The 26060-nt window shown below is 45.9% G+C and overlaps 2 protein-coding genes and 1 pseudogene across 5 annotated transcripts in view; 1 reads left to right on the top strand and 2 right to left on the bottom strand.

Annotated features, from left to right (window-relative positions):
- Positions 1 to 11880, bottom strand: part of LOC117675760 (uncharacterized) — a 55431-nt gene extending 43551 nt beyond the window's left edge. Inside the window, exons 1-2 of one of the 2 annotated variants that reach the window (XM_087872327.1) lie at positions 11647 to 11880; positions 11368 to 11533 (exon numbers count right to left, since the gene is read on the bottom strand). The gene's annotated coding sequence lies outside the window, so the exon portion shown is untranslated. Of the gene's footprint in view, positions 1 to 11367 lie in introns of both variants that reach the window. The other variant, XM_087872329.1, reaches the window with a different exon arrangement.
- LOC117675759 (S-adenosylmethionine synthase) overlaps positions 11847 to 26060 on the top strand; it is a 60224-nt gene continuing 46010 nt past the window's right edge. For 2 of the 3 annotated variants that reach the window (XM_087872333.1, XM_034434724.3), the window contains exons 1-4: positions 11847 to 12461; positions 22622 to 22699; positions 23594 to 23716; positions 24770 to 24882. In XM_087872333.1, coding sequence (XP_087728459.1) covers positions 12365 to 12461; positions 22622 to 22699; positions 23594 to 23716; positions 24770 to 24882 — 411 coding nt within the window. In that variant the 5' untranslated portion in view covers positions 11847 to 12364. Of the gene's footprint in view, positions 12462 to 20681; positions 21469 to 22621; positions 22700 to 23593; positions 23717 to 24769; positions 24883 to 26060 lie in introns of all 3 variants that reach the window. The other variant, XM_087872332.1, reaches the window with a different exon arrangement.
- Positions 16242 to 16882, bottom strand: LOC148113210 (uncharacterized; annotated as a pseudogene).

The raw sequence follows: 26060 nt of genomic DNA, 5'->3' as shown, positions 1-26060 counted from the left end.
ATTCTTCAACTTTAAAATCAACTTTCCCAATAAATTCTGCCAGGCCAGATGCCACTTCTGATATTTTTTTGGTCACCTTGTTTTGATTCTGTTTCACCATATCTTTAACTTCATTAATTTCCTGCATAAATTCCTGGTGTGATTTTTGAAGTTTATCATCTATCCCCTGATGTGATTTTTGAAGTTTATCATCTATCTCCTGTTGAGATTTTTGAAATTTATCATCCAAAGTTTTAGAAATAAATTCTTTTAAATCTCCCACATCAAATTCTTTTTTCTGAGTCTGTAACTGTTGAGCAGGGGGAAGCTGCGTTTCATGTTTGTGTGTGGGGGATCCCCCCCCTGTTGCCTTCCCTTCCTGCTTCTTTGAAGTCATTCTGCCACGTAGGCTAGTTTTTCTGAAGAGGGAAGTTCCTTTTCCTTTCCCTCCTGGACAAAGACTTCTAAAAAAGTCCCCCAGATTTAATCAAATAAATCTGAAGTAAAACAAAGTCAAATTTTTTAAAAAAAGAATTTTTCCTTTAGATAAAGCAACTTTGTAGCAGCTCTGTAACTTTATAGCAAGGCAGGAAGGCTTCCAAAACCACTTTCACTAGCTCGTTAACTCAAATGCTGGGCGCCATATTTTTTCAAATCACTTTCACTCACTCACTTTCTCTTTTGGTTTAAAAAGTCAACAAAGCACTAATACTTGCAATTTTCAAGTTTCTGGATTCAAGTTGGTATTTCCGCTGTTTGTTAGGGTTGGTTCCTTTCACTTTAAAAGTTTGCTGCTGCCGGCTTGTTCTGCTAAAGGCAGAATTGTCCCACGCCGCCCGGAGTCTCCGCAGGTTGGGAGGGAGCCGCGCCTGTTTTCTCCCCCAGAAGCAATTCCCTGGGGGGGTTACAGGGGCTCAACCTGTACCCTGCTGTCTCTGCTCCTGCAATCTTCGAGATTTCGGAGTTTTCGAGCCGCTCCTCGTTCGCGGGGCGGCTCTACAGGCGGCGGGGCTGGCGGTCTTTAAAAAATCACCGCCGTCGCCGAAGCTCGCAAACCGGAAGTCAGGATAGAATTTTTTATTGGCCAAGTGTGATTGGATACACAAGTTATTTGTCTTGGTGCATTTGCTCTCAGTGTACATAAAAGAAAAGAAAAGAATCAGTTCATGTAACCATTCTTCATATGTTTTAGTCTCCAGTCCCCTAATTTCTTTGAAGGTGTTTTACTTTTCATCCAAGAAGCTTCTTCAGTTCCCTTCAGAGGAGCTTCTTGGATGAGAAGCGAAGTGTCTTCAAAGAAAAACCAGAAAGTCCAGTTGCCTCTTTAAAAAGCACCTTCAAGGTCTTCCTGTTATTCTGTTATTCTCTTATAGTCGGGCTGCAATGCTGTGGAATGACCATTAGACAGCAGCAAAGTGCTTCAGCAATTTCTAGTGCTTTGATGCCATCTAGTGGACACCTGAAATTTTTCAGTCCAGAAATAGTAAGGAAGAGAAGAGGTCAGCCTGATTTTAAAGGGAGTGACAGATAAGGTAAGGAGAGAGAGTCCTGTGAAAGATCCTGCACTACTGGAGGAGAAGGAGAAGCTTTCTTCTTAAGTTTTTGCAGCCCCTTCTCAATTCTTACAGCCCAGGGGGAACTCCATGCTTGAGCAATTTCACCAGCAGGTGTGGTTGGGTGGGGGTGTGGTGGAGCAGGATGAAAACTTTGCCTTGGGACTCAGAGATCTCCGACTATGCCCCTGAGTCCACATCTAAAAGAAAAAGATTTATTCTTCAGGGGAAAAAATGCAGAAAACCACCTACACCACAGATTTTTCAGATCATCAGCTGCTAATTTTTTTAATTGCCTAAAGAAATAGGTTACCACGGCATGATAAGTAAGATCAACCTTACTGACGCCACAGAGAATTGAGGGAGTCCTCAAAATCCATGGAGATTCTCAGTCATTCAGGTCATGGTTGTCCCAAAGGTGCTTCCCCCCCCCCAAAAAAAGGCAATTGGAATTTTTTTTTTCCCCTGAAGAAATTTCGTTTCTCATCCAAGAAGCTTCTTCGGTTCTGAAGTCAGAACCGAAGAAGCTTCTCAGATGAGAAGCAAAATGAGAAGCAAAATCCAGTTGTCTTTTGGGGAAAAAAAAAAGACACCTTTGGGACAGGTAGTTCTCAACCTACAACAGTTTGTGTAGTGACCATTCGAAGTTACAATGGCCCTGAAAAAAGTGACTTGTGACTGTTTTTCACACAACAGTTTCAGCATCCCTGTGTGAACATGATCAAAATTTAATACTTGGCAAGTGGTTCAGATTTAACACTCTAGTGTTAAAATGTATTCTAGGGCAAAGCTTCTTGTGCTGCGAGATTCCCCCCTCTCGCAGGCCTGGCCCTCTATGTTATCGAGGGCCCACCTTAATGACGGATCTTGGGACCCCGAGAGGTGGCATGTCGCAAAAAGGGGATTGAGGGGTTTTTTAAAGACTTTTTTAATTAGACTTTTAAGGGGTTCTGAGGGTGGGGGAGGTTATGTGGGTTTGGGGGAAAACCCACGGGGGTTGGAGACCAGTCCGGCTGCTATTAATGGTGCCGTAGGGGGTACGGACTCTGGGGGAAAGGGGACTGTTAGAATGCCCTCTAGTGAGGGCTTCTCTATTAGCACGCTGAGTGGGAGGGGCAGGTATGGCGGGAGCAGGGGGCCATATCATGTGGTGGGGGCACGTGCTCGCTATCTCCGAGCGATTGCGTGCCCCGGTCCCCTTAGCTCTTCCCGTTCCCCAGGCTGCTCAGAGTCTCAGCGCCCGAGTCTCCGACTGATGTTATGTAATGCCAGGTCCGTAGTAAATAAAGCCCCCCTCATTTGTGATCTTATTCAAGAGGGGGGAGCGGACCTGGCAGGTATCACGGAGACCTGGTTGGGCCATGAGGGGGGAGTTCCCCTCGTGGAGATGTGCCCATCAGGCTTCCATGCATTTCATTAGCCAAGAGCTCAGGGCAGGGGCGGGGGGGTGGCGGTCATTTTAAAAGAAGGTCTTGATCCGAGGGAGACCACTATACCTCAGATAGCCGGATGTGAGTCCCTTTTTGTAAAGTGGGGTCGTGGGGTGCAGATGGGTCTGTTGATCACGTACCTGGCTCCCTGCCACGTGGCAACGACCCTGCCCGAACTCCTCAATGTTATAGCCGAGGTGGCGGCTGATACCCCCAGACTTGTGGTCATGGGGGATTTCAACCTGCCATCCATCGGTGAGACATCTGAGGTAGCTCGGGAGTTCATGGCTTCCATGACGGCCATGGACCTGACCCAAGTAATTCACGGCCCTACTCATATGGGGGGACACACTCTGGACTTAGTTTTTATCTCTGGTCAGTGGTTGAGTGGCCTTGATATAGGGGATGTAGCTATTGAACCCTTGTCATGGTCTGACCACTCGCTCCTTCGACTTGACTTTCTGACCGCCGTACCCCGTCGCAGGGAGGCGGAACCGACCAGGTGGTTCCGCCCCAGGCGCCTGATGGACCCTGATAGGTTCCAGATGGAGCTTGGGCCATTTCCTGAGACTCTAGCTCATGACTCGGCTGACGACCTGGTGGCCGCCTGGGATAGGGCGGCTGCCGGGGCTTTGGACCGGGTCGTGCCTTTGCGGCCTCTGACCCGGCACCGAACTCACTTAGCTCCTTGGTTTTCCGAGGAGCTGAGGGTGATGAAGCGCCGGAAAAGACGCCTAGAGAGCGGTTGGAGGGCCAGTCGTTCCGAGTCTGACTTGACACTGGTAAGGTCTCATATTAAGACCTACCTAGTGGCGATAAAAGCGGCGAAATCTAGCTATTTTGCCGCTCTTATTGCGTCATCAGATAACCGCCCAGCCGCCCTGTTTAGGGTGACCCGCTCCCTCCTCCATCTCGGAGCGCGGGAGGACCCCTTGCAGGGCCGAGCTGAGGATTTTGTACAGTATCTGGATGATAAAATAACTCAGATTCGGGAAGACTTGGCCGCCGACTGGGTTAGTTCAGACGAGACGACTGAGGCAGGCCTTGAGAGTGTTATCTGGGAGGAGTTCGATCCTGTGGCTCCCGAGGACGTGGACAGGATCTTGGGGCGGCTGAACGCAACCACATGTTTATTGGACCCGTGTCCCTCCTGGTTGGTGCTGGCTTCCCGGGAGGTTACACGAGGCTGGCTCCAGGGGATTATTAACGCTTCTTTGAGCGAGGGTGTCCTGCCGGCCGCCTTGAAAGAGGCGGTGGTGAGGCCTCTCCTCAAGAAGCCATCCCTGGACCCGGCTGCTTTGGCTAACTATCGTCCAGTCTCCAACCTTCGCTTTATTGCGAAGGTTGTTGAGAGTGTGGTGGCGCGACAGCTTCCCCAGTACCTGGATGAAGCTGTCTATCTGGATCCGCTCCAGTCCGGCTTCAGACCTGGGTACAGCACGGAAACGGCATTGGTCGCGTTGGTGGATGATCTCTGGAGAGCCCGGGATAGGGGTTCTTCCTCTATCCTGGTCCTATTAGACCTCTCAGCGGCTTTTGATACCATCGACCATGGTATCATGTTGCGCCGGCTGGAGGGACTGGGAGTGGGGGGCACCGTTTTGCGGTGGTTCTCCTCCTATCTCTCCGACCGGTCGCAATCCGTGTTGACAGGGGGGCAGCGGTCGACCCCAAGGCGCCTTGTTTGTGGGGTGCCGCAAGGGTCGGTCCTCTTGCCCCTCCTGTTCAACATTTATGTGAAGCCGCTGGGTGAGATCATCCGTGGTTTTGGGGTGGAGTTCCATCAGTACGCTGATGATACTCAGCTGTACATTTCCACCCCAGACCATCCCAATGATGCCTTGGAAGTGATGTCCCAGTGCCTGGAGGCCGTGCGGGTCTGGATGGGGAGAAACAGGCTTCGACTCAACCCTTCCAAGACCGAGTGGCTGTGGCTGCCGGCGTCCCGGTATAGCCAGCTGACGCCATCGCTGGTTATTGGGGGCGAATCATTGGCCCCCACGGAGAGGGCCCGCAACTTGGGTGTCCTCCTGGATGCGCGGCTGTCTTTAGAAGGGCATATGACAGCCGTGGCCAGGGGGGCTTTTTGTCAGGTTCGCCTGATACGCCAGTTGCGCCCCTTTCTGGACCGGGACTCCCTACGCACGGTCACTCAAGCACTCGTCACTTCTCATCTGGACTATTGTAACGCTCTCTACATGGGGCTCCCCTTGGGGTACACCCGGAGGCTCCAACTGGTGCAGAATGCGGCTGCGCGGGGGATTATGGGAGCGACGGGGCGCTCCCATGTGACTCCTCTCCTGCGCGAGCTGCATTGGCTTCCGGTGGACTTCCGGGTGCGCTTCAAGGTGTTGGTGATCACCTTTAAAGCGCTCCATGGCTTAGGGCCAGGGTACTTACGGGACCGCCTTCTGCCACCAATAGCCTCCCACCGGCCGGTTCGCTCCCACAGAGAGGGCCTCCTCAGGGTGCCGTCGGCCAGACAATGCCGGCTGACGACCCCCAGGAGGAGAGCCTTCTCTGTGGTGGCACCTACCCTATGGAACAATCTACCCCCAGAGATACGAGTGATCTCCGACCTTCGGATTTTTCGTCGGGCCCTAAAAACTTATTTTTTCCAGTTAGCCGGTCTGTCTTGATTTTAGGGTTAGTTTTAAAATTTTAATATTGATTTTAAATTGACAAGTTTTAAATTATGGGCCAAATTTATAAATTATTTTAACTTTATTTTTTAACTGTGATGTTTTGTATAGATGTTTTTATCTTGGCTGTTCACCGCCCTGAGTCCGAAAGGAGAAGGGCGGTATAGAAATTTGAATAAAGTAAAGTAAAGTAAAGATTTATTACCTTCTGGACAAGCAAAGTCCATGGGGAAACTGGATTTACCAAACAACCATGTTCCTAACTTAACAATTGCATTGAATCACTTAACAACCGTGGCAAGAAAGGATGTAAAAGGAGGAGAAAAACACTTAACCATTTAAGCAGCAGAAATTTGGGCTCAGTTATGTCATAAATTGAGGACTACCTGTGATGACTCGCTCCTTTGATCTGATGGTTTGGACTGGATCAAACCGGATCTGGTTCTCCGTCTGAGTTTGGAGAGCCACACATTGCTTATGGATTGCTATAAAGGCTCTCCAATTGGCTGAGAGCCATCCAGGTGTGTGGGAGTCTCTGTATGAGGGGATGTGGGTCAACCAATAGCAGAGATGATCAGCTCTTGTGAGCATGCTGATTGTCCCCACTGACTCCAGGTTCATTTGGGTCAAAAGAGGACAATGATGTTTGTGTCCTTCAAGGGAGAGGGAAACTTTAATAAACAATGTTCTTTGGCATACACAGGAAGGGTCCTTCCGGGATATCAGTGCAATTTCCAGCTTGACAGATTTTAAACAATTTAACTTTCCACTATTTTCCCACTTGGGATGATTGGGTGGGTGCAAACAGTTTCACAGAGTGGTTAAAAGTAACCTAAGCCATGCTTTGAGAAAGCATGAATGTGTCCCTCTTAGAAGTGCAGCAAAATACCGGACTAACAGAGTTGGCAGGGACTTTGGAGGTCTTCTAGTCCAGCTCCCTGCTCAGGCAGGAAAAACTATACTATTTCTGACAAATGATTATCCAACATCTTCTTAAAAACTTCCAGTGTTGCAGCATTCGCAACTTCTGGAGGCAAGTTGTTCCACTGATTCATTGTTCTCACTGTCAGGAAATTTCTCCTTAGTTCTAGGTTGCTTCTCTCCTTGACTAGTTTCCATCCGTTGCTTCTTGTTCTGCCTTTGGGTGCTTTGGAGAATAAGTTGACCCCTTCTCCTTTGTGACAGCCCCTCAAATACTGGAAGACTGCTATCATGTGACCCTTAGTCCTTCTTTTTTCTAGACTAGACATACCCAATTGCTGCAACCATTCTTCATATGTTTTGGCCTCCCTAATCATCCTAGTTGCTCTTCTCTGCACTCTTTTAGAAGACCTCACTTCTAAAAGCATCTCCTTTGAGGATTCTTGTTAAGAGAATGAAATGTACTATTTTTAAAAAACATCTTGGTCAGACATTGCATTTATGAGCTAGGCAGGCCTATCAATCAATTCAAATTAATAAATGCATCAATCAATAAATTTGGAAGAGGCACATGCATGTGATAGCTGCCTGACATGGGAAACACACAAACAAGCTATAAACTGAGAAACGTGGTTCAGAAAAACAAACTCTCTTTACTGCTCCCCACAAAATGAGGATAAAATGCAAGCAGTCCTTGACATATGACTACAGGTAAGCCTTGACTTACAGCTGTTCATTTTGTGACCAAAGTTAGAATGGCACTGAAAAGAGGGACACATGACCATTTTTCACACTTACGACCATTGCAGCATCCCTGGGGTCATGTGATCAAAATTCGGATGCTCAGCAACTGATTCATATTAATGATGGTTGTAGCGTCCCCGGGGTCAACCTCCTGCCAAACAAAGTCAACGGGGAAATCAGATTCACTGAACAACCGTGGGACTAATGTAACAATTGCAGTGATTCACTTAACAACAGTGGCAAGAAAGATCATAAAGTGGGGCAAAACTCATTTAACAACTGTCTTGCTTAGCCACAAAAATTTGGGGCACAATTGTAACTGCAAGTCGAGGACTACCTGTATATGAGTCTTCATTCAAGAAACAACAGAGGGAAACTGATCAAGGAGAGAAGCAACCTGGAATTAAGGAGAAACTCCCCGACAGTGAGGACAATTGACCAGTGGAACTGCCTGCCACCAGAAGTTGTAAGTCTTTCATTACTGGAGGTTTTTTAAGAAGAGACTGGACAGCCTCTTGTCTGAAATGGAATAGGGTCTCCTGATTGAGCAGTGGGCTAGACTAGAAGACCTCCAAGGTTCCTTCCAGCATTATTCTGATTGATTGATTTTGCTACCAAATATCTATACAATAGGAGCTTCAATGCAGTAAGCAGAGCCTTACAGTTTTGATCTTCTTCCTCTGGTGATGATAGGATTTTATTTCCAATGCAGGGAATTTAAGCCCAGTTCTGACACTGGACAAAGGGTCCTAATCCCTCCGTGATGGCAGTGAGATTCTTCTATTTACTTCTACATGGCTAGGTCAGAAAATGCCTAGAAATTTGGGGGGATTAGTAGAACATTCAGAGATAATTCAAAGTGTCAGTGAATGCAACGGAAAATAATCTATCGGCCAAAGCCGAAACCATTGACCAAGTCAGAATATTCAGGGTCACCATTTGGTATTTGTCTCTGAAATAACTCCACTTGCAAATAGTTCCACAAAACTGAATGGGGCTATCGGCTCGCAAAGCAAGGATTCAAAATCCAGGTAGCCCTGGATTTACGACTCCAACTGAGTCCAGAGTTTTCTAACCAAGATGGTTGTTAAGTGAGTTTGGACCCATTTTACGACCTTTCTTGCCCTGCAGTTGTTAAGTGAGTAACCCGGTTGTGAAGTGAACCCAGCTTCTTTGTCAACTTTGCTTGTCAGAAGGGGATCACGTGACCCCCAGGGGACATTGTAACTGTCATAAATAGGAGCCAGTTGCCAAGCGCCCAAATTTTGATCATGTGACCATGGGAATGTCATAACGGTCGTTAAGTGTGAAAAACAGCCATAAATCACTTTTTTTCAGTGCCGTTGCAACTTCAAATGGACACTAAATGAACTGTTGTATGTCAAGGATAGCCTGTGGTTTACAAATTAAAAACATTTGCAGTAGAGATGCATCTTTGCCATTTTCTCCAATTCCGGATTAGTGGAAGCCAAAAGCCCCTTCTTAGGAGAGGATTCCCCAAATTGGGAACCCCACCGAGAAGGGTTAATAAGTAGCTAAGTTTTGGCAAGCTGTCTATTTTTTCAGATCAGCTCTCCTGCTGACCTAAGCAACCCAGGAATATCCTCAGTGTGAATCCAATATCTCCAATCAACTGGGCTGCAGATGTCCCAAGCGTTGCCATATGCTTAGCCAATGACCCCTGTGCAAAACGGTCACACCCCTCCCCCCAAATCATGGACGTTTGCAGTTCTCAACTGAATAAATAAATCCACCCCACTGCTTTCCTTCCTCCCCCCGCCCCCCCGCTCCTGTTGGTGGCAAAAACAACATGGAAGTGAGATAATCATGAACCAAAGAGGTGTGTTCCTCTTCAGCCAATTACTCGGGGAATAAACCCTGCTTGGGAGGTGGGAGGAAATGGAAAGAAACGGTTGGACTGCTTCTCGCCAAACATTCCTGGGGGGCGAGGTTTCGAGTCCAAGAATTGTTTGACATCAGATTTATTTCAGTGCTTTGCTGCCGGACCCGTTTCACTTTTCACCCCGGCTGTTTCTTCCTCCATCAGTCAAAGCTTCTGCATTCCAATTGGACATTTATGGCCCAAGCAGATGCCGAACTACTGTGGCATTTTACTTAGGAAGGATCTTTGACAGGAGAGGAAGGAGATGACTCTATGTCTATGAAGACTCTCAGCCAATGGTGCTTTTTCAAAGCAACTGGGCTTGCTTGGTTTTTCCTTGAAAACAGTTGGCTTCTCATCCAAGAAGAACTGAAGAAGCTTCTTGGATGAAAAGCAAAATGACTTCAAGGGAAAAATCAAGAAAGTCCAGTTGCCTCTTGAAAAAAAAGCACCTTTGAGACAACTATGACCTGAATAGAATAGAATAGAATTCTTTATTGACCAAGTGTGATTGGACACACAAAGAATTTGTCTTGGTGCATACACTCTCAGTGTACATAAAAGAAAAGATACACTCATCAAGAATCATAAGGTACAACACTTAATGATAGTCATAGGGTACAAATAAGCAATCAAAACCTATTAGGAAACAGTCAATATAAATTGTAAGGATACCAGCAACAAGGTTACAGTCATACACTTATGGGTGGTGGGAACGATGAGAAGATTAATAGTAGTGGAGACTTAGTAAATAGTTCAACAGTGTTAAGGGAATTATTTGTTTATGAGAGTGATGGCGTTCGGGAAAAAACTGTGCTTGTATCTAGTTGTTCTGGTGTGCAGTGCTCTATAGCATCGTTTTGAGGGTAGGAGTTGAAACAGTTTATGTTTCTGCTCTTTTTCCAAAGTCTCAACATCTTTTTTTTGTATTGTTGTGGCCAGAACTGGATGCAGTATTCCAAGTATTAAGGCTTTGAAAAGTGGTACTAGAACTTCATTCTGTGATCTTGATTCTATCCCTCTGTTAATGCAGCCTAGGACTGCATTGGCTTTTTTGGCAGCTGCAGCACGTTGCTGGCTCATACTTAAGTGATTGTCCACTAGGACAATTTCCCCCAATCTTTTGGGCACCAGGGACCAGTTCCATGGAGAGAGGTTTTTCCGTGGACTGGAGGGGGTGAAAGATATATTGCAAGCTTTTCAACATGAATTAAATAATATGCTGAATGAACATGAAACCATTTCAGGTTTTTCCACTTTTGCTTCTCTTTGGAAAGGGAGGCACATTCCAGACCCATCTTGTCTGGTCTCCTGTGATACTAGATGTGATTTAATCCTTTTCTTCATGATAAGTATCTGGGAAAAGTTACAAGGGCCTCGATTGGCCAGAGAAAATGTTACAAGGTAGGGTTGAATTTCTGCGGAATGCAGTTAAACTGAATCTTTAAGGTAGGAGTTTGTCATTTTTCTCTGGACCCTGAGTCACTCTGGAGTAGAAGCTGTGATCAGAGCATAAAATAAATTAAATATCCCTGTCTTTGTCTTTCCTAAGTGCAACTAGGCACCTTAGCACTTAGAAATGTTAGAGTCCCCATTCAATTGAATTTCAGTGACAGCCCCAAAGCTGCCCAAAAGGTTACAAATAAATTCTAAACCTGGCATTAATTAAAAATTGCTATTCCTTTCCATCATTGTCCCTTAGGTGAGCTTTCAGTGATGTTGAAAAATCAGAATAAAAGTTATATGTCAATAGAAGAGAATATTTGTAGCATAAGGTTGAATTATGGTGTTCTTGTTGCTCTCCGAGTTTGGTGGTTTTCTTGCAGATGTTTTATTATTCAACTAGGGAACATCATCAGTGCTAGAAGGGAGGGGGGGTTGTGGATTGGAAGAAGGAGAAGAGGAGGAGGACAAGGAAGAGGAGAAGGGGAAAGGAGGAGAAGAATCAGAATAGAGCTGGAAGTGACTTTGGAGGTCTTCTAGTCCAGCCCCCTGCTCAAGCAGGACATTCTATACCATTTCAGACAAGTGACTGTCCAGTGTCTTCTTAAAAACCTCCAGTGATGAAGGAAGAGGAGGAGGAGGACTGTGGGGTCCTTGGTGCTCCCTGAACTTGGTTGTTTCCTTGCAGACATTTCGTGGCCCAACTAGGTAACGTCATCAGTGCTACAAGGGAGTGGAGTTGTATAAATCGTTAATAAAACCATTTGGCTTACCTGAATTCTCTTTGCTCTGTATTTCCTAATTTCCTAAGATTTATGAATGCATTCGTTTGTAGCTTGGGTTTTCCTCCCTTTGGGTTTGCCAAATTCGTGAGAGGGACGTTTGGAGGAAAACTAATCCAGACAACATTCGAATCGTGCTCTTCTACTGCATCTGCTCCTTGGAATTAAAACCAGAGATCTTCACATTCTAAACTCTGTCAAAGTGAGAAAGAAACACACGACTCCCTAACTTCAGGGCCACCCCATCTTGCGTTCCTAAAACCTACACACCCAGATCCTTGAAATTTGCGCTGCCCCACTTGGGCCGTCCGTGATTTTGCAGCTCGGTTTTCCCCAGTTGCATCAGCCGGGCGCCTTAAACGAAAAAGAACCAAGCCATCCGCTCCATTTAATCCGGATCCTTATACAAACACAACACAACACAAACTCGCGGACCTGAGGGTGGCGAGAGAGAGCAGGATTCTTTCCTCACTTTTCGCCCTCCTCCAAGGAGGGGAGGGGGTGGGGGGGCTGTTCGGAGCTTGGCCGCATCCTTGCTCCTTTAACAAAAAAAAAAATCCCTCCCGGGGGCAGAGACAGGAGCGCAAGGCTGGGCGAAATTTTGGTGCCAGGGGAACTCTCGGCTGCCGCTTGCTTTTTTTCCCCTCTTCTCCCCCACGCGTGGCCTGCTTCCCCCTCATCCTGCCAGGGAATGGGCTCTTCCGTGCTCCTCACATGATGAGCGAGGCACTTTCGCTTTTCCATATATAGAGGCCAGGCGGCGTGACAGCTCCCGAGAGGGAGAAAGCAGGCGAAGGTGGTTGCGACGCGCTTTTACGCAGCCAGCTGGAACCTGGAAGACTCTGCGCCTCTGGCCAAGAGACCGCGCCGCTCGCCTGCTCTGCCTTGAGAGCGGGAGATCGCCCACCTCCCCGAGAGCTTCTTTTCTCCGAGAACCAACCGCCTCTCTCCCCCCCTCCTGCCCCAAAGAAATTCGTCCGAATCCATCATGAACGGGACTTTAGATTGCCTGCAGGACCATACGCTGAACGAAGAGCAAGGGGCGTTCATGTTCACGTCGGAATCAGTCGGAGAAGGACATCCAGGTAAGGCTTGGACAAGGGCCCCGTTGGAAGTCGTTCCAGATAGATCCGAGGAAGTCAGAGATCCTGCGGCTTCTCGTTCCCGCAAGTAAAACTCCTTCTCTGGAGCTTTTTAAATAAGGTTTTAAACAACCCTGGAGTTCTTTTTGTTTTTTCCAGAAGAGAGAGGACAACCGTTTGCCTGAAATGTTGCAGGGTTTTCTGCTTGAGCAGGGGGTCGGACTGGAAGACCTTCACGGTCTCTTCCAACCCTGTTATTCCACGTTTATGATCCTCTCCTGTCAGTCATAGGATTTATTTCTTGCACTTAGTTTTTGGCGGACGGGCCTTGAACCCTTGGTAGTAGGGCGCCTTCAGAGCACCAGACCTGGAGAAGGTGGACAAGAGCCAAGAACAGTTACACCTCCTACCTTAGAGGGCAGGTTTATCTGAGAGAACAAGCCTTGTAGAAAACAGTGGGTCTAAGTTCAGCATAGAGAATTGTAGTCAGTCTCCAATCCTGTGCATTCCTTTTGGTTGATTTCAATGGCACTTATTCTCCGAAGATATGTAGAACATTGTGCCCAAGTCAATACCTTAATAAGGGTTGGCTCTGTTTATGGTATATCCTAGAGCCCAATTAAGAGGAGGGGGCAAAAACATGAAAGAAATATATTTTTCTCAAATGTTTGGGTGGGGGTCATGGAAGAGAACAACCTGTGCTTCCTCCTTCCTCACCATATCTGAAGGGGTTTTTCTTTTGGCTCCTCATATTTTTAGTGAAGGATCCCTTGAACATTTCCACATTGTTAAAAGAAAGTCAGGAAGAAAAGGAAAGAGAAAGGCACACATCTTCTCCTGAACTTGGCCCCATGGATTTCGTCCACATGGAACCTCTGTCATGAAACAGCCATTGCCCAAAGCAACCACACTACATATTACTCCCAATTCCGCCTGTCCTTTTAATCACCCATTGGTTCGAGACAGGAAACAAAGGGATCGGTGGCTCGTCTCATTTTTTTCTCCTGAATTGTCAAAACCAACCTGATGGTTTGCTTACTACTAGTAGTACTATGACAAGATTCCTTGAGCAGGCCGCAGAAGGCAGTTTGCCAAACTCCATGTTCTGATACTGCAATCCAGGTTTATTTTCTCTGCTGGGCATGGCGGAGACAAGTACATGCTTACAGCGGATGGAAATAGCTCAACGTTCTTCTGCAGAAGGGCAGACTATATCAGAGCTCTTATACTTAGATACATGTTCAGGATTGCGAGCTCCCAACATAATTTAGGGATTTCCTTTCAAGTACGTGAATACCCGCTCTTCTTTTTTTTAAATTAGCATCGTCTAACAGTTTTGGGGCGGAGATTATCATTCTGTGGTCCTTGACAGGGTGTCCTGTAAATTTAGAGTTTAGAGTTTATTGGATTTCTATACCGCCCTTCTCCCAGGGGATTCAGGGCGGTGTACAGCCACATTAAAACACATGAATTTATAAAATTTAAAACCAATTAAAACAAATATATACAATTTGGCCCTCAATTAAAACACACATACACCCATTTAAAATTCATATTAGGCCAGTCCGGCTTGCTGAAACAGGAAGGTCTTTAGGGCACGGTGAAAAGTACGCAGGTCGGGGCTAAGACGAAGCTCTAGGGGCAGCTCATTCCGAAGGGCTGGTGCCCCCACAGAGAAGGCTCTCCCCCTGGGTGTCACCAGTCGGCATTGTTTGGCTGACGGCACCCTGAGGAGCCCCTCTCTATGGGAGCATATTGGCCGGTGGGAGGTTGTTGATGGCAGAAGGCGGTCTCATATGTATCCCGGTCCTAAGCCATGGAGCGCTTTAAAGGTGGTGACCAACACCTTGAATTGCACTCGGAAGACCAACAGGAGCCAGTGCAACTCATGCAGGAGGGGGGTCACATGGGAGTGCCAAATGACTCCCTTAATCACCTGCGTGGCCGCATTCTGGACCAGCTGGAGCCTCCAAGTGCTCTTCAAGGGGAGCCCCATGTAGAGAGCGTTGCACTAGTCCAGACGGGATGTGATGAGGGCATGAGTGACTGTGTACAGGACATCCCGGTCCAGAAAGGGACGCAACTGGTGCATCAGGCGAACCCGATAGAAAGCTCTCCTGGCCACGGCTGTCATGTGCTCTTCCAAAGACAGCCGTGCATCCAGAAGAACACCCAAGTTGCGAGCCCTCTCTGTGGGGGCCAAGATCTCACCCCCAATAGTCAGCGATGGCGCCAGCTGACTATACTGGGACGCCAGAAGCCACAGCCACTCAGTCTTGGAGGGTTGAGTTTGAGCCTGTTTCTCCGCCTCCAAGCACCAGGACATCACATCAAGGGCATCATTGGGGTGGTTCGGAGTGGAGATGTACAGCTGAGTGTCGTCAGCATACTGATGGAATCTCACTCCAAAACCACGGATGATCTCGCCCAGCGGCTTCACATAAATGTTGAACAGAAGAGGCGAGAGGACAGACCCTTGCAGCACCCCCCACACAAGGTGCCTCGAGGTCGACCTCTGCCCCCCTGCCAACACAAACCGTGTATGGTCGGAGAGGAAGGAGGAGAACCACTGCAACATGGTTCCCCCCACTCCTAACCCCTCCAATCGTCGCAGCATGATACCATGGTCGATGGTATTAAAAGCCGCTGAGAGATCTAATAGGACCAGGACAGAGGAACAACCCCTGTCCCGAGCCCTCCAGAGATCATCAACCAATGTGACCAATGCCGTTTCCGTGCTGTGCCCTGGCCTGAAGCCCGACTGGAACGGGTCTAGATAATCGGCTTCATCCAGGTACTGGGGCAGTTGTCGCGCTACCACACTCTCAACAACCTTCGCCACGAAGCGAAGGTTGGAGACTGGGCGATAATTCGCTAATGTAGCCGGGTCCAGGGAAGGCTTCTTGAGGAGAGGCCTCACCACCGCCTCTTTCAAAGAGGGGGGGGGAAGTAACCCTCACTCAAAGAAGTGTTAATAATCCCCTGGAGCCAGCCTCGTGTAACCTCCCGGGAGGCCAGCACCAACCAGGAGGGACATGGATCCAACAAACATGTGGCAGTGCTAAGCCTTCCCAGAATCCTGTCCACGTCCTCGGGAGTCACAGGGTAAAACCCCTCCGAGATAACATTCTGAAGATTCCCCTCCATCACTCCATCCAGATCTACCCAATCAGAGTCCAGACCTTCCGGAATCTGAGTGACTTTGTCATGCAGGAATTGCACAAAATCCTCAGCGCCACCCTGCAAGGGGTCTTCCCTCGCTCCCAGGTGAAGGAGGGAGCGGGTCACCCTAAACAGGGCTGCTGGGCGGTTCTCTGCAGACCCGATAAGAGCGGAAAAATAGTTAAATTTTGCCGCTTTTATCACCACTAGGTAGATCTTAATATGAGACCTCACCAGTGTTCGGTGAGATTTGGAGCGACTGGCCCTCCAATCACTCTCCAGGCGTCTTTTCCGACATTTCATCTCTCTCAGCCCCTCGGAGAACCAGGGAGCCAATTGAGATCGGCACCGGGTCAGAGGCCGCAAAGGCACAACACGATCCAAAACTCCGGCGGCCACCCTGTCCCAGGTGGCCACCAGCTCTTCAGTAGTGCCATGAGCCAGAGTCTCAGGGAATGGCCCAAGCTCCATCAGAAATCTATCCGGGTCCATCAGGTGCCTGGGACGGAACCACTTGGTTTCGTCTCCCTGCGGTGAGGTGTAGCGGTTCGAAAGTCCATGCGAAGGAGGGAGTGATCAGACCATGACAAGGGTTCGATGACTAAATCCCCTCTTTCCAGATCACTCTGGCACTGACCAGAGACAAAAATCAAGTCCAGAGTGTGTCCCCCCATGTGAGTAGGGCCTTGAACTACTTGGGTCAGGTCCAAGGCCGTCATGGAAGCCAAGAACTCCCGAGCTGCCATAGACATTTCACCGACAGATGGCAGGTTGAAATCCCCCATAACCATAAGCCTGGGGGTATCAACCGCCATCCTGGCTATCACGTCAGGCAGCTCGGACAGGGCCGCTGCCACGCAGCAGGGAGCCAAGTACGTAATCAGCAGGCCCATCTTCACCACACGACCCCACTTCACAAGGAGGGACTCACATCCGGCTATCTGAGGTACAGTGGTCTCCCTCAGACATAGACCTTCTTTAATAATAACCGCCACCCCCCCGCCCCTACCCTGGACCTTTGGCTGATAAAACACCTGGAAACCCGGTGGGCATATTTCAGTCAGGGACAACCCCCCTTCTGGGCCCAACCAGGTCTCCGTAATACCCGCCAGATCCGCTCCCCCCTCCTGAATAAGGTCGTAAATGAGGAGGGCCTTATTTACCACGGATCTGGCATTGCACAACATCAACCGAAGGCCCAGGCCCTGAGAGTCTGAGCTTCCTGGGGAACGAGTAAAGCCTTGGGGACCGGAGTGCGTAATTGCACAAAAAGAAGTAAGAATAGAATAGAAGTAAGAATGGAATATGGAATATGAATAGAATAGAATAGAATAGAATAGAATAGAATAGAATAGAATAGAATAGAATAGAATAGAATAGAATAGAATAGAATAGAATAGAAGAGTTGGAAGGGATCTTGGAGGTCTTCTAGTCCAACCCCCTGCTTAGACAGGAAACCCTATACCATGTCTGACAAATGGTTGTCCAATCGCTAAGTAGAGTTTGTTGTTAAGCAGGAAGCTCTTAAGTGAGCTTCACCCAATTTTTACAAGCTTGCTCACCCAAATGCTTACACGAATCACTGTGGTTGTTGAGTTAATAACGGGGTCTTTTTTAACGGACCATTTTTTCAGTGCCATTATAACTTGGAATGGTCACTAAATGAGCTGTTGTAAGTTGGGGACTGCCTGTATGTTCATGCTGTGTCAGAAGCAGCTGAGATAATGACATGAATTATCATGGAGGAGAGGCTTCTGCATTGAGGGAGCTCAACCAATCTCATTGTACATATGTTGTGCACTGACAATAAAGATTTGAAATTGAAATTCTCTTTCTGTTTTGGACCCAGATTTTTCAACAATCATAACCATTTATCCGAAAGGAAATCGATGACGTTACTAACTGAAACTCCCTGGGATGTTTTCTGCTCTCCAAATTTAACTTTTTGTTTTTTCCCACACAAGTGGGACCCTTTGAAACAGTACCAGGAGGTTAGAGAACCACAATTTATATCTTCTGAGTCTTATCCATGGTTGTTCTTGCTGACTCTAAAGGCCAATTTTCTTTGCAGCTTGGCTGCTTCTTGTTTCTACCCCTTTCATTAAACAAATATGTATGGAAATGTCCATGGATATGGATATTTCTTGCTCTTGATTTAAAATTTCAGATGTTAACATCTATCTAATCATTAGACTCTAATGAACTGGATAAAACTGTCCTTTTCATTCTCATCCTCCATTGTCCTGCTTTGATGCCTTGTGACGTCAGGTTAGTTTTCTTCCAGGATCCATGCTATCCATTTCAGGGTATGTTTGACCCACAATGGCCTCTCATTCGTACAACTCATCACATGATTAATGTAAAGTTATTTATTTCTAGATTTCAAAACGGCTTCTCGGGCCCTTTGAAGACAAAGTCCACTTTTGAACGAAAGTGAGGCGCAAACCTCTTTAAACAAGAAGCATAAAACAGTGACAGAGATTGTAGTGCATAATACAATCCGATTTAAAGAAGGACATTTAAACATTAATAATAATAATGAGGAAAGCTCATGAATGCTATAACGGTGGGACTTCTTTCAAGTCAATCTTGCTAGAGGTGCCTTGAACAGACAGATTTTAATGATGGACCAAGTCAGATGCTCAATTCTAGGAGCTATGCATATTTTTTTTATCAATTCTGTTCACCAAGAGGTAGAATGCTCATTTATAATGAAAGAGGAGTAGAGTAAATTCTACATTTTGAGTGGCTTTTCCCAATCCATAATTCTGGAAGGACTTGAAGCTGGCAAGGCAAACACCAGCATTGTTTTGCAACTACTATATGAAAAGATTCAACCAGTTGTTGTTGTTTCACTTCCTTAATTGGGATGAACTATTTTATAGAATAGTCAGACCAAAGCTTGCCACCACATTGGACTTGATGGAAACGGGTGGCACAGTTCACAAAATATCATTTTAAAACTCAGAATAGACTCCCTGAGGTTCTTATATGATAGGCAATGTTGGGTTGGTGGGGGTTTTATTTTTTGAGACCCAAGGCAAAAACCAAGCAGATACAACCCAAACTGAGAGAATATGAGAGAATATAGAGTATAATGAGAGAGGCACTTTGGTGTAGTGGTGAAGGCATTAGGCTAGACAATGGAGTGTGTGAGTTGTAGTCCCACTTAAAGCACAACACCAGCTGGGTGGCTTAGGGTTTCTCAGCCCTAAGAAGCAAATCATTTCTGAAAAAAACCTTACCAACAAAACTGCAGGCATTTGTCCAGGCTGTCTCCAGGAATCAAAAACAGAGAAGGAGGGAGGAATAAAGAGAAGGAAAGGAAGGAAGGAAGGAAGGGAGGGAGGGAGGGAGGGAGGGAGGCAGAAAGAAAGAGAAAGAAAGAAAGGAAAGAAAGAAAGAAAGAAAGAAAGAAAGAAAGAAAGAAAGAAGGTGCATGCTTCTTACTTTGAACTGTCTAGTTTCCCAATCCAAAAGCTGTTTGAAGTTCTATTGAGAAAGCATTTAAAAGGCTTAATTGCAATCTGATAGAGGTATCAAAAAAACTATTTTAAGGGAAATGTGAACCACTGATTCTTGCTATATTTCAAAAGGCTGTTCATGGGCTTGTCCAAGTCCATCATCCTTTAATGTCTAAAACTGGCAAAGCAGGAATAAACACAGCTCAGACCAGCCAGACAGGTACAGTGCGAAGAAGGATATTTTGCAATATGACAATTGTTAGCAATTTTTTCTCCCTTTTGGCCATCTCATTGGTTAGTTTCATTGAGTTTAAAAAGACTTAAAAGACACCGGGAAGTGTAAGAGTCAAGACCTTTTGGGGAGTGGCTTCATATTCCCAAAATAAGTTTTGGGAGAAATTTCGATGGATCTGCTGCTTTCACTAGAAGACTGAGCAGCTAAAAGCAGTTTGAAAGGGATTTTAAAGAAATGAAATATTTTTTTTTTTTTTAATTTGATTTATATGCCGCCCTTCTCCGAAGACTCAGGGCGGCTTACAATGTGCTCAGCAATAGCCTTCATCCTTTTGTATATTTATACAAAGTCAGCTTATTGCCCCCACAAACTGGGTCCTCATTTCACCTACCTTAGAAAGGATGGAAGGCTGAGTCAACCTTGAGCCTTGGCGAGATTCGAACCCTGCAGTAATTGCAGGCAGCTGGTCTTAAGCAGCTTAATAACAGGGTGCCTTAAACCCTAGTACTACCAAGGCTCAACACTGACGTAATGATCAATGTATAAATAATGTATAATCATGAACCTTTAGTATACAGATAGTAGGCTGAACACTTGGAGGCTATCACGTTGGGCAAGAGTACAGTGTGAGTTCTCTTTCAGTGTTACCCGAGATAAGGGATAAGGTTGTGCACCCACCTCCCTTCCAACAAGGCAGTTGAATTTTGCTTGAATTTTGCGTGGAACAGCATTTTCTGCCATTTCTTAAGTCAGCTGGGACTTAAGAAATGTTCTATGGGACATAGAACATGTTGTAACGCCAACATCATCTTTTGAAGTTCCATCATCTATTGGCCTTGCTAGACCTGCTAGGAACTAAGATCTCAATCATACTTTGTCTAATGGGTCCACCTCTAGTTGTGTTGCAGGGAAATAAATTCATACACACTGGGGTCACTCCTGAGTAGACATGCATAGGATTTCATAGGAAGGCATCTTGATTAGATTCGGTGCCATGCTCTTCAAAATGCATCCAAGTTTCAGTCATTAGAAAAAATGAGGTTAATAGTTCATATAATGACCAGAGTCTCTTCATTTATGTAAAACATGACATCTCCTTTGAGCCAAGCTCAACTCCTAAGTTCACGGATATATCCATGTGGTCTTTTTGGCCAAGATAGAAATTTGGTTTCTATCATGGTTTGCTCAGCTTCCCATGAGCCTATAGCTGAGTACTGATCAGATGTGATCCAGTTTACCTCATTTAACCTAGATTGGCAAAGTTAAGCTCTCTTTGTTCAGGTTTATATTTATTGCAAGTGAATTCTAAGAGACGCAGTGTCAACCTTCATTTATCCTTTTTTTTTTTGCTTTTGGTTATAGGTTGACCCACATATTTGAGGGTTTAACGTCAGAGAAGAGCACACAATGAGCTTGACAAACACATCAATTAGGGCAAATTGTTTTCCCTCAGTGAGTCTTTAACATCATTCTTCTTCATTTGGGGACAATCGAATAAGGACATTCTAAAATTTGCTGGCATAAAGTCAGGTTAAACACAACCTCTTCCACCAAGATTTCACATGTGAATTTCAACAGAAATGTCAATAGTTCCCCCTTGTGTAATCTGATTGCTGGAATTTCATTTGGTCTCCCCTGTAGGGACAAACGAATGTGCTTTGTTGGCACCAATGTATTGGCATACATATGAAATGAAATGGATAAACCGTTCTTTCTGATTTTCTTTCCACGATATTTCTCATTAAAAAAAATCTACAATAAGCAGGAAGCCACTGAGAGAATAAACTTTGGTAATACTGAACAAAAGAGATTTGGAGAATAACTCAGGACAAACGATTATTGGAGCCTAGACAAATTAGACATTTAGACCATAGTTAGAATGGCCAGTTGAATGATCTTCCTTGTTATGATGTCCAGATGTAAGGAATGGATTCCACACAAGGAAGAAGAATGCAAATGTCCAGCTGTCTGCAAGGAGTATAAATCCTTCCATTCCCCACCATCCAATCAGAGCTAAAGAAGCTTCTTGGATGAGAAGCAAAACGTCTTCAAGGAAAAACCAGAAAGTCCAATTGCCTCTTGAAAAAGCACTTTTGGGGGACAACCATGACCTGGATGATAGAGAATCTCCATAGACACAAGGAAGAAGGTTAGCTTTTTTTCAAAATACAGTATTGGAGAAGGATGATTTACATTGCTTTGACCAAAGAAAACCAACCATTCAATACTAGAAAAAAATGAAGCCCGATATCACTAGAAATGAGTGTTATGAAACAAAAGCCATTGTAGATAATAATGTGAGATGGAAGGAGGAGGGGAGACACTGACCTTCCTTTCCTTTCCTTTCCTTTCCTTTCCTTTCCTTTCCTTTCCTTTCCTTTCCTTTCCTTTCCTTTCCTTTCCTTTCCTTTCCTTTCCTTCTTTCCTTTCCTTTCCTTTCCTTTCTCTTCTCTTCCCTTCCCTTCCCTTCCTTTCCTTTCCTTTCTTTTCCTTTCCTTTCCTTTCCTTTTGTCATCAGCTTTGTTGTCTAGGGATTATGGAATTTGAGTCCAATTGAGCTGGAAGACGTGATCTCAGATTCCTTCCTCCCTCTCTCCCTCTCTCCCTCCCTCATTCACTCTCGTCTCCTCTCGTCTCCTCCCCTCCCCTCCCCTCACTCCCCTCTCTTTTCTTTTTCCTCATCAAAATGTCATCATCAAGTAAAAAGATATCTAGCTTTAGTAGCCACATAGAAAGCAGCATATGCAATCTATGCTCCAAGCCTTGGCCAAACCCCATTACCTTCATCTGTTGGCTTAGATCAATGCCTGAATACTGTGGGTCACTTGTTAACAAGAGAGATGGCAGGAGTCACCACCAGTACACAAAATCAAACACCCTTAGCAACAGTCAAGTTTTAATCCGTTGGAATGGCATCAAATAAACTTTGTTTCTACTTTGTTTCTGCATCAGAAGGACAAATCACTCATCTGAACCATCTTTTGGAGAGCAGCAGATTCAAAAGTGGTATATTTGAAAACTATGCCAAGAGCTTGTTTTGATGCAGAGATGTTTTTTCTTTGATCCTAACACCAGGTGTGACTGGAATACGTTGACGTTAGATTCCACCATTGCTTTCTGACTGGCAGAATTAAGTTCAGATACTGATTTCCCTATTGACTATTTTTTTAAAAAAAACAGCAGCTAAGTGATGCAGAATGAATGAATGGATTACTCTTTTTGCAGGTTAATGGGGCAAAAAGAGTCCCAATTTTCTGTGATAGATATTTTCATTTCAAATATCCAACCCTGTTCTCTTTCAGACAAAATATGTGATCAGATCAGCGATGCCGTCCTTGATGCCCACTTGAAACAAGATCCAGATGCCAAAGTTGCTTGTGGTAAGAGGTGGCTTCTCCTCCTTATCAAGACAAACATTCCACATTTAATGGCCATCAGAACATCTGAAGGTAGTACCATAGGTTGGGGGTACCCTTAGCAGAAGTGCCAAGTGTGGAGTTGCTATTTCCAAATCATTTCCCAGATTTCATCCAGTTGGAGAATCTTTGAGGTTGGCCTACACACCCTCTCACTGTAACACAACCTAATTTTAGTATTGGAGGCAGACACAAAAGAAAAGTGGGTGGGGCAAGTGGGGTGGAGCATAGCATAGCCACAGAGCGTAGCGGCATGGTGACCTGGTGGTGGACACTTGGAAGGTTGAGAGTTCAATCCTAAATAGCGACAGATATTTCTCCTAGGGTGCAAAGAAAAAAAAATCTGCTGTGAACTCCATGTAGGTGTCAGGAAGGGTATCTGGCCACTAAATGCTCAGCTCTGTTCAATCACATTGACTCTACCCCGAATTAAGGGATTGTAAAAAGTGAGTTATTGTATCAGCAGAGCAAACAATTTGATAGGGTTATAACAAAATGTGTGTGAGTGAGATTAGGATGATGATGTATTGGAATGAATATAATGCTTATTTGAGTTACACAAAGGAGTCTTAGAACACATGACAGCATAATTTCATTGATAAACAGGTGGTGGTTCTCACCTTTGCATTCAAGACATCCACAGCTTTGTACCAAAGCTTTCACTTTTCATCCAAGAAGCTTTCTCAGTTCAGTTCTGAAATGTTTTCAGAGAAAAAACCAAAAACGTCCAGTTGCCTTTTGGAAAAGCACCTTTGGGATAACCATGACCTGGATGATGGAGAACCTCCATAGACTCAGTCTTGTAGTTTATTACTGAGTATCTTCTGGTGTATCCAACTTGTTTTCTTTCACCTTTAGAGACAGTCTGTAAAACAGGAATGGTCCTCCTCTGTGGTGAGATCACCTCCAGGGCTGTTGTGGATTATCAGCAGATTGTGCGAGACACAATTATGAACATAGGCTACGATGATTCAGCTAAAGGTTGGTGGAACACTAAAAGAGCTTGACTATAGAAGCCCATCTTGATGAAGAAAAGGAAATCTGACTCTTATCTTGGTTTGCTTAGCGAGGATACCAAAAAGACTGGTGCAACTTGGTTGAGCAATGCTTGGGTTTTACTAGCAAGAGGTCTCCAGCTCTTTCCACAGGGAGATGAAAGCTATTTATGGGCCAGTCGAAGGTTATCTCAAGGTTGGATCACCCCTCACACACAAATCATTTCATCAGCATCCTTGCGTCACCGTTCTTGATTTGACATTTTCTAGCCTGCTTGGCTTGACCAACTGGCCTCAGGATTTCTAGCAACTACCCGTGTTTTCCCAAAAATAAGACCAGGTCTTATTTTCTTTTGGGCCCCAAAATAGGCACTAGGGCTTATTTTTGGAGGCTATGGGGGGGTTCCTCATGTACCTCCTGTATATGCCCACTTCTTCTGCTTGCTCACAGCGGGGCAGGAGGCCGCTTGGCACATCAGTGCTGCGGAGGCAGGGGATGGAGCTTCCCCATGCACCCTGCATCAGCTTACCTAAGGATCCTGCAACCAGGCCACCCACACCCCGACACCCGCCTCACCTCGCGGTGGCGGCTCCAGTGTCCCGCTCAGCCTCCTGCTCCTTGGGGGCTGTGAGCAAGCAGAAGTGTGTGCTGGTGCTGCCGCAGCAAGGCAGGTATCAGGGTGTGGATGGCTGCGGGGACCCTGAGGTAAGCTGGTGTGGGGCGCATGGGGCAGCTCCACCAGTACCCCCACCTCACCTCATGGCCATGGCACCACGAGCAACCAGACAGAATGGGCGAGTGGCCAGCTGCACAGGCTCTTAAGTAAGCCTTATTTTGGAGTAGGGCTTATATTAGGCGCACACTTAAAAGCATGGTAAGTCTTATTTTTTGGATAGGTCTTATTTTTGAGGAAATGGGGTAGTCTATCAAAGCTGTTTGTGTTGACTTCCTGGGTAGTGTTGGGATCCTCCTTAAAACTCTACATTGCATAACCTGTTGAAGTTGTTTCTGTACGAGTAATGGAATTCTACTCTGTAGGCTTTGACTACAAGACCTGTAACGTTCTTGTGGCTTTGGAGCAACAGTCGCCTGATATCGCCCAGGGGGTTCATCTACACAGGAATGAAGAAGACGTTGGCGCTGGAGATCAGGTAAGACCTGAAGGTCTTACATCACCCGAAGGTGTAAAGTAGATCTTTTCTTGGTTGTGGATTCGGAACACAAACAAGCATCTTGGGGTTGAAATTCATAGTACAGCTTCAGAGATAGAACTCAGGAATGTAAAAAGCAATTATTCCAGGGGTCAAACGGTCACCTCTTCCTTCTCCCCCCAGTTGGCAAATCAGAGGAAAGGGTCAGGCATGCAGGAGTTGATGGCTTACATATTAACATTTCCCATTAATTTACTCTGAGTAGTGGGATTTTAGCCTATAATTTGCTTTTCTTCCTCAAGCCCTTCTTGTAATACTTCTCATCTGTCAGCCAAAGGTGTCTTACTGTAGAGATAAAGCATTCTTTGATATACATTTGACTTGTGCTGACTTTATAAATAAATTTAATAAATAAGTAGAAAGGCCTGCATATTTTACTTGGGGTAGGATAGAACTACTCTTGCCTTTTCCTTGGGCATGTTTACTTTTTACTTCCCAGTTCAACCTACAGCCTAGGATTTCCAAGTAGATCTGACCCTGCTTAACTTTTCCAAGGCTGCTTCTCTCCTTGATTAGTTTCCATCCATTGCTTCTTGTCTTGTCTTCTGGTGCTTTGGAAAATAGGTTGATCCCCTCTTCTTTGTGGCAGCCCCTCAAATATTGGAAGGCTGCTATCATGTCACCTCTAGTCCTTCTTTTTCACTAGACATACCCCATGATCAGTGAGATCACAGGAAAGTGCTTCTATGTCATGGATCATCCATCCAAGGCTCTGAAGATTTCAAACCATCTTGAGAGAAAGTGACTATATCAAAAGTTGCTTAGAAGATTTCTTTTCCTTAAATGCAAACTACCATTTTGGGGAAGGAAGGAAGGAAGGAAGGAAGGAAGGAAGGAAGGAAGGAAGGAAGGAAGGAAGGGACTTCCGGTTTGGCATCGTGGCGATGCAGTCGGGGAAATAGCAGGCTCTGATGAGCCCTGCGAAAACCCCGACTGACGAACCGCCGCTGATGGGTCTTTGGACCGAACCCGTCTTGCAGGGATGAGGGAAGAAGAGGGGTGCCTCGGACGGCCAAGAGGAACAGGCAAGTTCCTCAGAGGCCAGAGGGAACCCTCTGGTCGGCAGCGGCAGGGACAAAGCCGCAACAAACCGGGAAAAGAATTGTGCAGGAGGAAAC

This window comes from Pantherophis guttatus, chromosome 6 (genome assembly GCF_059756535.1).
Source record: "Pantherophis guttatus breed Tessera chromosome 6, ASM5975653v1, whole genome shotgun sequence".
NCBI classification, from domain to species: domain Eukaryota; kingdom Metazoa; phylum Chordata; class Lepidosauria; order Squamata; family Colubridae; genus Pantherophis; species Pantherophis guttatus.
Note: the sequence above shows the minus strand (reverse complement) of the source record. Positions and strands in the feature narration are given on the sequence as shown.